Raw genomic sequence first — 13,429 nt, 5'->3', positions numbered from 1 at the left:
CACGATTGCAGACACAACAGATGCTTCTTCATCTCACTGGTCTCTAGAGGAAGGTATAATCTTAACAAAATAAATTTGATCATATTATCTATTCATAAATTTTCTCACATAAATTTATTCAAATATAAAATTGACTGGTCCTAACAGTACACTGAATAATTTTGCAGGAAGAGATCTTGTCTGAAGCAAATGAGTGCCTTAGAAGAAAAGAAAATGTAATTGCCCATTGCACGTATTAATTAGCTTACTGAATTCTTTCCCTTGAGAATAAATAATTTAACTCGTCATTTCTGTCCTTTCTAGGAGGAGTTCAATTGTTTCCCCAAATTTCCTTCCACGATTTTGTAACCCTTTGCAGAATCGCATGGGGAGGTTCGCAACATTGTCTACGCAGGAAATCAGTATCTATTGTCTATCATGTGACTATGGAACTGATGCAGAGTACCCTTCTTTGCATGGGAGTTATATGTGGTTTAGTTTGCAGAATCTTGTTTGGTTTTACATTGATCTTACTGCATGCTCAGTTTTTGGGCGTATAACCAGTTTATAGGTCCTACTATTTGATCTGTGGACGTGACCAATGAGGGCATGGAGATTATGGCGAGGCATGGTGATGCGGTGGCAGTGGTGAAGGTAACCACATCGAAGGCAGCGGCAATGGGTGGTTGTCGATGAAAGCAGCATGTGGATGGGGGAGGTGGAGAGGCGAGGGATGGAGGCGGAGGACGGCAACCAGGGAGACGGAGTGGCAGTGAGATTGGACGAGCTCGCCTGCGGAGTGCGTGGGCAGGATTTCCTTTCCGGGTTGGACGAGGGCTTCTTTGTTTGTGTGTGTGCATGTGTGAGTTCACACCGATACTCGACCAAATACTGTGCATGGTTATCTGAAATTCTAGACAATAGTTCACATCCCAGTGGCAGGTAAGAACCTTCTTTTTAATTTATCAAATGGCGTCAATAGACCATAAAATTATCTTCATTTATAATACTAAAAATATGTCAATACATGTTCTTACATTTAGGCTACTAAACCTGTTGAATGAGTTCTATATACAAGATTTATATTGTCCTTCTATAAATTAAGACTACACTTGCTATTGATGAGTCTATAATTGTCAACCTGGACAGTAGCAACACACTATCGTTTTATCTCTCAATGTGAGCAAGTAAGATTTTTTTCAGAGCTTTATTCTTTTGTATTTTTTTTCTATTACAGAAGTTGATGCTCCATCTTGTTATTCATTTCCTGGGATAATTTCTCGAGGAATGTACGGATTTCTCAAAGTGACGCAATGCTATGATCTTCAACCATGAAAACGAAACTGTTAGCGCTGATGGCCTGCTCCTGTGATCTCATAGGTACCAAAATGCAGCTTAAATCTCTTTTTGAGAATTGGTTCCTGATATTACATTTTGCTACTCCTGTATATCTTTTAGATTTTTTTTCTCTTTGTAATTGTTTTTTGTTTGCTCACCTTGTAATCAACTCTGTATTTGATGATTTAGAAATCAGAATTCAGTTTAACTCTGCAATTAACCCTTAATTATAATATAATTGTTCTGGTTGCACTCATCCCTAATTCATAACTTCACCAATGGTGATAGCATTGTGTCAAGGAGCAGGTGGAGAGGGAGAAAGAGAAAGGGAGAATGGAAGCCAAGTGATAGACAAAGAGAGTGAAAGGTAGAAGACATGCAATAACTTGTGTTATCTTACTAATGCTTTATTTATTGAAGACCTATACCAATGCACAAGTATTTGTCGTTGTATGATGGAAACCAGATGCCATCATGCTTACGACATATTTTTGAATTAAAAGAATAATTTGATCATTGTGTCTATATTTTATGATTTTGTGTCAACGCACTGGCATTTGGCTTCAGCCCATCAATTAGACCAGCTAGGTCCACGCACACTCCATGATTAGCTAACAAACTAGAGCAAACTAGCTAGCTTGAGTAGTCCCAGTTTGGTATTTAAGCTATTAATTCTTGGATGAGTGTGTTTGGAGGCGAGAAGGGAAATATGTTACTCTGCAAATTCCAAGTCTTTTATCATGACTATTATTACACGTCAAACATGGAGTAATGAGAGCGTGAGTGTGTTTTGAATTCTTCATTGGTAAATTCTGGTGATTAACTGACCAGGGATTCAGTTTGGATAGCTACCCAGGGGTATGAGTGAGATCAGTGTGACTAATTGTGATTTGTTTAGTGGTGAAAATGTAGGAATTAATTTGTTTCATCAATTCTGCACTTGCATCTGGCCATAGAATTTAGTTGAGGTAGCATATGCCCAGAATTTAATTAACCACAATTTTGAGAAATTTTTGGAAGTTGTATATTTGTTCTATTAAACATGGTCGAATTTTCTTATAATTGCAGGTATTTGGTTCAAAGTATATTTTTCTACTGTTAACCGATAGCATGGATATCACTATTTATCATCATGATGTCCATAAGAAATCATCATGACATGTCGAATCCTCAACCACTCAGTTAGATGTTAATGGATCTGCATCACAGCTTCTGTTGAATTCTCATGGTTGGAGATACTGCAAGAATTCTGATTCGGCACGGCCCTCATGGAGACAATGGAGATGGTGTTCAGCGGTGCGCTCAGCCAGAGTTCGCCTTTCCTGCAAAACGTCCGACATTTGCTGATTCGGCAGGGCCCTCATGGAAACAAAGTACGTCCAACATTTGCTCTTGTGTGAATCAGTCCATAGGCCCTTTAATAGTTGTGTGTTGATTGGTGTTCTCATCATGGGCTTCTTGTTTCTTTTAGTCCATGAAAGACGCATTGGAGCACCAGGTCAAGAGCAAGGCCTTTTTCAAGATACTAACCTAAATGCTGAAGTACTTCGTTGTTGCCACTTTTAGTGTAGCTGTACTGATGCAGATAAGCTAAAAATCTCTCTTGCCTTCTCTTTGATGCCCTGATGACTTATGTGCTTAATTATTAAGTAAATTACATTATGGCGCATGTTATTTCCCATGTCTCCATAGGGCAGTATTCTTTTGGCACATGCATAGGGGTGCTTTGTACCGGTATGTAACTTCGTGCTCAAAACAAGTGCAACATGTTTTCTTTGTAGGTCAGAAGTATTAACAAGATATGAAGAATTAACATGTTACTTTCTTTGCAAAGGAATTGGCCAGTTAGTATTTTACTAAATAACTATGGACTAGCTACTATTTTTACAGTGGGTTGCTTATTGGACTAGGGACGTGTGATATCTTTCTCCCGTTGCAAAGCTAAACCACGTCGTGTCATCTTTGTAGTTTACATATTTTTTAGATGTGTTGGCACACATTTTGAGGCATCATTTTCTTTCAAGTCTTTCATCATCATTGGTCCCATTCTGCACAAGACTATCGATGATACCACTCTGCATTGGACCTACACAATCATCAATTTTACCAATGTCACAAATGGCCTGTCTTGTAATGTGACATTATGGCTAACTGTTTGGTTTAAATTATGGCTGGTAGCTGTCCTTCGATGCTGTAAATTTTGTTAACCTAACTCCCTACTATATGCACAGTTCAGGGCGCAGAGAAACTAATGGAGCAACCAGGAGTCCAATCATTTGAAGGCAGAACATTGAACATATCAGTGATCGGACACTCGAGACAACTCTTAATGAGTTCTAGCAACCGAAGACAGAATATTTGCGTAGGATGCAACAAAGCTGCATGTCATGAGATTATTGAATGCGTTGAGTAATTTGGAATGGAAACATTTTTGGTTAAATAGGATGCTCTTGAGATTATTTCTCATGCCAACATGGCATGCCCGAGCGAAAAATGTGCCACCCTTTGACAGGACCATGCCTTGTTAGCGGAGGTTTCTGGTTGGTTAAATGAGAAGGCCATGATGCCTATTTGGGCTAAGATGACTCCTAACATTGTAGGTATTACAGATGGAACTTAAGCTTCCATAATGCATTTGTTGAGTAATTAGCAGTCACATATCTTCTGTGTTTTTAATTGCTATATACGGTGTCAACAAATGATGAGGTTCTAAATTATTATTTTTATCATTGCCTACTTTTCAAATGCGTAGTTTCTCTCTGCATTGATCTTAGTAGTTTGATTCTCCGGTAGTACATTTGGTGATCCTAACCAGAAGCTAGCTGTTAGAGAATGACAATGGACTATTCATGTAAGATAGTTTTTGTCCAACATTGCATTGCTCTATATATCTTCTCTCGCATGTTTGGCTTTGGCATCAATAGGGACAGGGTCGGCGATCATGGTGGGATTAGGCATGTGAATTATGGTTTTAGTTTCACTTCCATGTTTGGTAAGACAGACAGAAACTGTGAGTGGCTGCTTTGTATCTTGAAATGCATCCCGTGACGAATCATCATGAAGTGCCAAGGTATATTAAACTTTCTAAAACGGTGGGAGTTCAACCCTCAAATCATAATCCACCCCCACCACCCCTCCCTAATTACTGTCCCTCCAGCCAAACAACCCCGCAGTTTCTAATTTAATGTTCTGTTTGCTGTATTAAAAATGAGTCATGGTCTTGTTGCATTGTAAAGATCAGATATGTAGTGCGCAATTGATGATAATCTTTCAGTCTTACTCCCTTCGTCCGGAAATTCTTGTCCTACAAATGGTTGTATCTAGACTTGTTTTAGTTATAGATACATCTATCTTATCCATTTTTAGGATAAGTATTTCCGGACGGAGGGAGTAACATTCATTAGCCAATGGCCCCACATTAGCATGTCCACCTAGCTGCTAGGCACATTACGTCATTGTGCACACATCCGCTCCTCCTGCTTAATTAAAAGGAAAAGAAGGGCACCTAGATGGCCCGCGATTCCTGGACATCGTGATGCCTTAGTTTAACCGAGCGCTTGTTTCTCTTTGAATCGCTCCAATTTCTTTTGACGCTATAATTACTAATTGTCTATTATGCTATTCCGTCGTGCCTTGTCACTTCGGTTGTGAATCATCAAGCGCCGACATCGACGAACTATGTTTAGGTATGTGAATGGTTATCCTTAGTAAATCATGCTTTTAGCATTTTAATTTTAGTTCTTCCACATCACATTGTTGCACTGTTAGGGGCTATAAAGGGTATCCTTGTCACACTTGGTCTCATTTTCTAGGAGGAAATGGGTTCGGGCCTTTTGCTCTAAAAAGAAGCGAGTGAGAGTGAATACTTGTCACTGTGAATGAAAACCATATTATGTCAAGTTCAATAAACATTTCTTATTAGAACAATTGAGTTTGTACAAAAAAAAATCCCATCACAAAACCATCATCAAACATCGCCATCATGAGTGGCAGCAGCTTCACTTCACCCCCTCTCCATATATGGGATGATAAAAGATGTATTAGAAGAACCGATATTTATAGCAATAAAATCATAAGTCGCATGCAACATCCACGTGATGAATTACAATTTATTTGAATGGTACTATCTCTATATATAATTTTTTTGGCCCGTGGCAACGCACGGGCATTATACTAGTATAACTAATTATTGAATCTATATGTCCTAACATGCGTAAATACTTTCCCTCAAAAAAAACATGCGTAAATACTAAATATCCTGACTAATATGGGGAGTGACTAATTTTTTTGGAGGGAACTAATTATACTTACTACTATAGCTTGTACATGATGCCTACCCTATAATTGCTGTTGACTCATCGAGAGTGGATTTTCTACCATGCACGGGAGGTCCCGTGCATGCATGCACACAATTTTTATTCTTGTTTTGTGAGCCATTGATATCATATAGGAGTAGTGTTTCTCTTTATTCCCTAACATATGTTATTTAGTCATTGAGTTTCATTCAAACATATAGATGCCTAATATATTTTAAAATATGTAATTTTACTTTCCGTTTACACAAACGTGTTTTTCCAGCAAGATCTTAAAACAAGACCAATATTGAATACAAGTTTTGAGATTATTTTTTTACAACTAAAACACCATGCTTCAAACTTGTTGCGTCAAAATTTAACAATTTCATACGGAAAATCAATAATATTTTATTCTGTTTCGCATAAATAATCTTGTTACACTGTTTACCAAAGTGGTTTCATCGTGTGTTAGTTCACTTTAAATTGTTTTGTACGGGATTTAAAAGTTACTTAGTAAATAAGAGTAGTTTATATCCAGTTTCATCTGGGGCCATCATGTTCCAGAGTGTACAATCGTGTCTCACCATGTTTCAAAATTTGAGTTTTAAAACTTGTCAAAATATAATCAAAACTGCTCTTGTTTTGAAGTCCTTGTCATCATAAACACAAAAATGCAAACAGATCATAAATAGACTTCCGGTTGAAAAGATAAAATGGATTTAGGCTTGTGAATAAAATGAAAAAGCATGGGATGATAGAGCATAGCTAGTGACAGACAAGTCTGACAATATAAGTAGTAGTCATTAATGCATGCGAATCTCCAAGAAAATCAATGGCTGCTACATGCACGGGATATCCTGTGCATGGTAGACATGCCTTTCTCTTGACGCATCATCTTCTTCACGAGGAGCTCCAACAGGCAACAGAGCAGAGGGACAACCCGTCTTTAGCTGTGCGAAGTCACCCGATGCCATGAATGCTTCCAGGTTACCGGGAGAAGAGAGGAACTGCACGCATGCGGTCCTCAGCACGGAGCAATGATGCCGCTCGGCCAACGCTAGAGCAGCAGCCACGGAGCTCAGATCGACGTGCTGCAACAATGCTGCCTCGCATATGAGCTTCAACTTCTCCAGCTCATATCTGTCCGCCGCGACGAGCAGCCTCTCTGCCATCGTCTTCTCCAGGGGCCGGGGAGGCGAGTCCAAGTATATAAACTGGAGCAGGGCCTTGAACACCTCGGCGTCCATGTCGTCGACGCGTAGTAAGGCGGTGTTGCTGTTGCAGCCGCCGCCGCGGCCGGTGGTTGCCGAGGCGAGCGAGAGGTGCGCCTTGAAGACGGGTGATGCGGCCTCGAGTATCCGCCGGTGCGCGGGGAGCGTCTCACCGCCGACCTCGATGTGCACGTCCACTTCCTTCTTGTTCCAGATGAATTCCGCGAGTTGCCCGCGCATGCCGAACGGAGGCTCCACGACAGTAGGCTCCGGTGCGGCAGCCTCGGAGTGGTCTTCGGTGTCCAGCACGGTGACGGTGACGTCGCAGAGGATGGTCAGGCAATCGTCCTTGAGATGCTTCTCCACGTCCAGATCCTCGTGTTTGATGAAGTCTCTCCAGCCCCAGTTGAGGGAAGTGGCGTTGGAGAAGCGGTAATCTGCCTTGGTTTGTGTGTGCGATGGCTTGGAGGCGTGGTCGAGTATGCTCAGCTCCACCTTTGCCGTGGTATCCCCGGTCTTTGCGTGGCTCGCATGCTCCAGGAAGAAGGAGAGGGAGCCCTTGTGCTGCTCGAAGCAGCCGTTTGGATAGTGCAAAATATGCCAGTCGTGGCCGCCAACGCTGAACGTGCCTGACCTCGTCGCCTGCCCGGTGGCCAGTATCTTGCTGATTCGCGAGTACCCGTCGATCCGGAGCACGTGGGAGGCGGACACCTGCCTCGCGGCGACGATTGAAGCGGAGAGCTGCTGCCTGCCGGCGGCGCGCACGGCGGACAGGACAGCGCCCATCGACATGATGAGATCGGATCGCTGACCAAGGAGACGACGAACTAAAACTTCGCTTGCGATCGCCTTGCAGATGCAGATGTATTTATGTGCGGCAAATCAGGAGGCGCATGCGTGTACGTTTTACACATGGCTATTTAAACGACGCTGGTAAGATAGAGATTTTGTGAATATAAATGGGAACCGGTCGACATGAAAAACAGATCTCACAGCATCTCTGTAACCGATTCCTTAGAGGAACCTCCAGCTCCTGTATCTACACAAAAAAACTACTACAAACGTTTATGGAAGTTTGGCAAAAATGTCCTTCAGCAAGTATTATAAACCTGTTGTCTTTATAGGATCCCGTATAATCACCTCCATCATCCCTCACATTTACGGAAAGCTGGTCTTTCTATAAAATTTGACTGGTAGAGAAACCGCCTGAACTTTCACGATGCACCAAGCCGCTGAGTGGGGAAGGGAAGGGAATGGGGTGACATGCGAGAGTTAATATCTTGGGACGCGCTTAAATATTTTTAGGGTCGAGACCAAGGTCGGTTTGCCACTCCGGGTGCGCCTCCGGACAACATCGAGTGCGGCATCTCCGAGGTAGGGATGACAACTCAACAGGAAGCCGTCAACGCAGTAGGTCGAGGGTGATGTCTCCCTCGCAGGGGGACACACTTTCGAGCTAGCACTCGTTCGTTCCATCACACCGTTGTAGCACAATTGTTGCATCACGAGACTTACCACAATATATTTCTTGCCAAGCCTTGGAGTAATTTTTCCAATTTCAATGCATACAATCAATGTTACCTAGCATGCCAGGCCAACCTCTCGTCTCATTTGATGCCATCAATTTCTTTGTGTCATCTTCATTGGGTGCCCGAAGATACTCAGGACCGAAGACAAAGGATGATCACTTTCACAAATCTACGCACAGACTCAATTGTGCTATCTTCACCAATGCGAAGATACTCATCGGCATAGTCAGCCGGAACGCCATATGCAATCACCCGTATAGCTGTGGAGAGTTTTTGATATGCACTAAATCCCTTTAAGCCCGCGGCATTTCTTTTTTGAGTAAAATACCGGCAATTTGCCTCGCAAGCTTCAACAATTTTCACAGAGGGATCGACGCATTCGGTACCTTCTCCGGAAGAGGTGCAGAGGATATGTTGGATTCTCCGTGAAATAGTCTTGCATCAACATCTCGTTCCCAAGATGGCGATTCCGAGGAATGCACAAACGACCGACAGTCGATCCTCGCCTCCTCTTCCGGTGCTCGTCTTCATGCTCCTTCACGGCAAGCGCCATGACTAATGTTTGCTGCAGGAAGTTCGCAAGCATGCTCTCAACATCCGGGTCGTCCGAATCGGATAGCAAGAACTTCTCGCACGGGGTCAACTCCATCTACACGCACACCGGCGCGTCAATCTACTACGCAGCTCGCAAAAATCACAAAAAAGGGACTAACCGATCGCGGGTGACCCCGGGCGGTGACGAGGGGGGGGGGGCGCTCGACGGTGGTCGATCCTCGGCGGCGGCGGCGACGGGGGGCGGCGGCGACGGGGTGCGGCTCTTCTCGCCGGATCCGGAGGGGCGGTGCAGCGGCTCGGCGCGGGAGTGTGTGGGGCGGCCTCGGGACGCGATTCCGCCCGCAGATATGACCGGAATCGCCGGCGGCCGGCGAGCGGAAGCAAAGGGCGGGCGGCGGCGGAAGGAGGGGGAAAGCGCGCGGGCTGAAATGTCCCTCCCACCAACTGCTTCTCTCCGATGTAGGGCACCACAGTCGCAAGGGGGAAACCCGCGTTTTCCCGGGTTGGGGCGGAGAATTTGCCGCGCCCCCCAAAATTTTTTCCGGGCAGGGGTGGGATGCGGGGTCTGGTCGGGCAGGCTTTCCGGCCCGTACCCGCATTTTGGCGGTTATTTTGCGGGTCGGGGGCGGATGCGGGGTCTGCTAGAGTTGCTCTTACAAGGACCTCGGCACTCGGCATTGACCCTTGGAAGTAGGTGGAGAGAATTGGTGGGGCTCGCAAAGGGGCTAGGGCTTGGTCACACCACTACCAGCTTCTCAGTTGTTCAATCGAATGCCAAGTGATGAGGATGTCATGACGAGAAGTTTAAACTTGGGTAGGCATTGGCATTAGAGGTGTAGGGGAATGCCAACTAATTTGAGCTATGTTGGATTAGGGGAAAACAGATTTCGATAGGAGTTGGGAGTTTTAGATAGAAACTAGGGTTGGGGTTCTTTCTCAAAGTTGCACGGATTAATCCTATTTTCTTAGACATATATGATATATGGCTCACATAGCAAGAACTTGCTACCATGAATTTACAGAGATTTTAAGAACAATGGAAAAGGCACTTGCTCTGTGAAAGGAAAATGAAATCCCGCAAACAAAAGGCAATTTTTACTAAGGAAAACGTTTGATATAGGTGGGCCGATGAGCTCTCGCGTCTACCACATCCTACGGTTGCCCCATGCCAGTGCATGTTACTTCTGCAACCTTATTGCGACCTACAGAAATTTATCCACCGGGCATCCTCGTCTGGCGCCGCACCTCACATGATTTCACATCACTCACCTTGCATGCTCCATGGCCGCTAAAAACTAGTCCAGGAAAGGTCGTTGATGTCTCCTCCCTCAATGTGTGCCACTACTGGTGCAAAGAGGTCGGTCGGGAAACCCGTAACTAGCCAAGACTCCCGCTGTCGCGTGCCGCAAGCCATCGTCCAGGTTGCTTGTCATTGTTGCACTCGAAGAACCACGCACAAGACCGCCAATGCAGGTGGTACAATTGCTGCCACCCGCCATGTTGTGAGCCGCTACAGGCGAGGCCACGTTTCTTGAGCCATGGGCGCTCAGCTGTGACCGGTGACGCGCGAGCCGTCCGTCAACGGGGTGAGGCATAGATGTGTGTGGCCTATGATGTCACGAGTCGGCTCCAGCTGCCGCGTGTTGCAAGCCATTGGCTAGGCTGCTTGTCATTGTTGCAGCATTGAACCACCACACACAAAGCTGCCAACGCTTGTGTTGTTGTTGATGCCACCACGTGATGTGAGCCGCTATGAGAGAGGCCGTGTTGCTCGAGCAATGGGGTGGTCGACCAGAGACCGGTGACCGGAAAGTCGGCCGGCAACTAGATGAGGCAGGCGTGGCCGACGATGCTGCGAACCTGCCGGTGACGGGACACAGTTGGCCAATCCATGCCTCATATGGGCCGGCCGACCCATGGTGTTATCCTTTGACTAAGGGGTAAATAGGAACAATTTTTTTGGTGGATGGAGTTTGGATAATCATGATCTATGAGAAAAACTTGGACATCACTAGAGTTACTAAGCTCCCAAAAAATGAAGCGTTGTGAGCGATCTGGGCTAATTTTACGTGTTGGACCCCGCATGTCAGCCGGTAACAGTGATGGTCTCTAGGATGAGGTTGGACGATAGGTGTACGCGTGTCGTTTCTGTAGGACTTTGCTCGTGTCGGTTTCACGGCCCAGCAAAAGGCGGTTTCGCAGCCCAGCAAAAGGCAGGCTCGGTCCTCCTCCCCAGTCTCTTCGTCGCCGGTGCGGATGCCACTGTCGCTCTTCCATCAAATCCTCCTCTCCTGCTATCTCCAGCTCCTCGAGTCGCCGCGCGGACGCGGTCCCTTGGGCGAGATTCACACATCTAGCTCTACAGGAGTGCTTGAGCAGAAGCACCTCGCTATCGTTGAGGCCACCACGGCCGCCTGCGGGTGCAACGAGGAGGAGGAGGATCTCCTGGTGGAGCTTGGCAGCGGGAAGGAGTCGGGAGGAGGAGATTTCACGGAGTCTGCACTTAATCACGGATTCACCAGACCTGCAGGTTAGGCGATTGTACCCAACATGTCTTCTTGGGCTCTTTAGGTTCAGGTTATATGAGAAAGGAAATAATTTTTGTGCCTGCTGTTATTCATCTAAGAAATATTCCAACAATTGAAAATATGCCCAATGTGTACTATGGTTTGATGCAGGTTTGGAGGACAAAAGCCTCGATGTTGTGGCCAAACAAAGCCTGATAGTAAACTTGCAGCCAGCAAGTTGCTTTGATAAATATGTTCGCTTCTACAAACTGTAGTAGCAGCAAGTGTTTAAACTTACAACCGTTTTTTTCAGCCTTAAATAAATTTGTGTTAGCCTATTTTTTTCATTCATTTACAAGCTTCAAGAACAAGCCTAGCAAATCTGGCATTTGACAGGGTCTCTGTTGCTTTCTTCCTTGATCAGAGTCCCCTCCTAGCTTCATGATACATCCTCGACCAACAATGAGGTTGATCCAGTTGGCTGCTGGTTCATGTAGTATGGTTTCTAACCCAGACTAGAGAGTTTTTTTTAGAAAAGGCTAGAGAGTTATTTGGGGTGCTTTCGAAAATCAGATTCACGGTCCTTGACAACACTTCTCCTAATTCATGATGTTCAGGTGAGCAACAAGCAAGTTGGCTGTAACATATAACTGACAGTAGGCAAGTAGACTGCAATACTGATGTTTACCTTACCTTCTTCTGTAGTTGAGACGTCTTCCGGATAAGGAACTATAATCATATCTACATGACAATGGTTTCTCTCATAACTCCTCGATTCGGGAGATGCAACATCAATGAGACAAAATAACGGTAATTAGTATGGTTTGACCACACCAGTTTCAACCAGATAATACTCAAAATTGCAGGTCTAAGCTAAGGAGAGGCTCAAGTAAGATAAGTGGAGGAGAAAGTAACACAACGGAAAATTACATGAAGCATTTCTGAATTTGAATTGTGTGCAATATATTATTCTATTTGCTTGGGTTGGATGAAATTCAGTTTTCATGTGACTTTGTTTGGCCTGTACAAATCCTCCACTAATTGAAGTGCAGTCTATTTAGTGGTATTTCTATATTTTTTTGGATGTTCTGTTTAGGCTTTAGCTATTGTCATAGTAATATTTTATTATTGTTTTGGACTGAGCCATGTCGATTATGATGGGTCTACCAGTGCTCTACAGTTCATTCTTTTTCTTCCCATCAAAAAACAAATGTTCATTCTTTATGCTTTCTTTATCCTGCACTCTCTAGACGCAAGATGGATGTATCAAGTACTTAATTAGATGACACCCTTTTTTTGCGGAAAGTTAGATGACACCCATGTAATAGCAGATTAGTGTTTTGGTGTATCTGTGCAAGTATGGTGTCGTTTCAGGTGTTGAAGGCTCTATTTGCCGAGTAGATGAAGGTGCTTCGTCTATCAAAAGTTTGGACGAGGTATTCCATATATTTGTGCAATTCATGTTCATAACAAAAAATTCCTCATGCTTCAAGTTTTGATGGTAATATACCATGTTCGTTACATGTTTAACACATATTTTACTTAATTTGGGTTAGTGTAAAGTGTGTTGCCCGAGCGTACTAACAAGATTTTCCGATGACATGCTTTCACAAGACACTAGGATCATGCTTTCATTTTATTTGTATCAATCACAATGTGTCTTCATAAGCAATAAATGAATATTATTTTTATTATTGGTGTCTCCCTTTAGCAGTGTAAATCTCACAAATGGAATAATGAATTTAATAAACATTTTTTACATTACACATAGTACATGATTAGTCACTAGTAGAAAAACACCTAATAGTCCCGGTTCGTAAGGGCCTTTAGTCCCGGTTCATGAACCGGGACTAATGGGCCGTTACTAATACCTCCACCCATTAGTCCTGGTTCAAACACGAACCGGGACCAATGTGCCTACACGTGGCCTGTGCGCCGAGCCCAGTCAGGTGGGCCTTTGGTCCCGGTTGGTGGCACCAACCGGGACCAAAAGGCATCCACGCGTCAGCATTCCA

The 13,429-nt window shown here is 44.3% G+C and overlaps 1 protein-coding gene and 2 long non-coding RNA genes across 3 annotated transcripts; 2 read left to right on the top strand and 1 right to left on the bottom strand.

Annotated features, from left to right (window-relative positions):
• On the top strand, window positions 1-456 carry LOC119337224. The gene is made up of 3 exons (XR_005163080.1): window positions 1-53; window positions 168-215; window positions 304-456. It is a non-coding gene; the product is annotated as an uncharacterized LOC119337224 (long non-coding RNA).
• Window positions 457-1,327: 871 nt separating this feature from the next.
• LOC119335808 lies at window positions 1,328-3,816 on the top strand. Its single transcript, XR_005162034.1, has 4 exons — window positions 1,328-1,359; window positions 1,606-1,684; window positions 2,527-2,690; window positions 3,549-3,816. It is a non-coding gene; the product is annotated as an uncharacterized LOC119335808 (long non-coding RNA).
• A 2,457-nt stretch (window positions 3,817-6,273) lies between these two features.
• On the bottom strand, window positions 6,274-7,615 carry LOC119336152 (BTB/POZ and MATH domain-containing protein 2-like). Its single transcript, XM_037608165.1, has one exon. The coding sequence runs from the start codon at window positions 7,613-7,615 to the stop codon at window positions 6,452-6,454; it is 1,164 nt and encodes a 387-aa protein (XP_037464062.1). The 3' UTR covers window positions 6,274-6,451.
• Window positions 7,616-13,429: the final 5,814 nt, after the last annotated feature.

This window comes from Triticum dicoccoides, chromosome 7B (genome assembly GCF_002162155.2).
Source record: "Triticum dicoccoides isolate Atlit2015 ecotype Zavitan chromosome 7B, WEW_v2.0, whole genome shotgun sequence".
Classification (NCBI taxonomy): domain Eukaryota; kingdom Viridiplantae; phylum Streptophyta; class Magnoliopsida; order Poales; family Poaceae; genus Triticum; species Triticum dicoccoides.
Note: the sequence above shows the minus strand (reverse complement) of the source record. Positions and strands in the feature narration are given on the sequence as shown.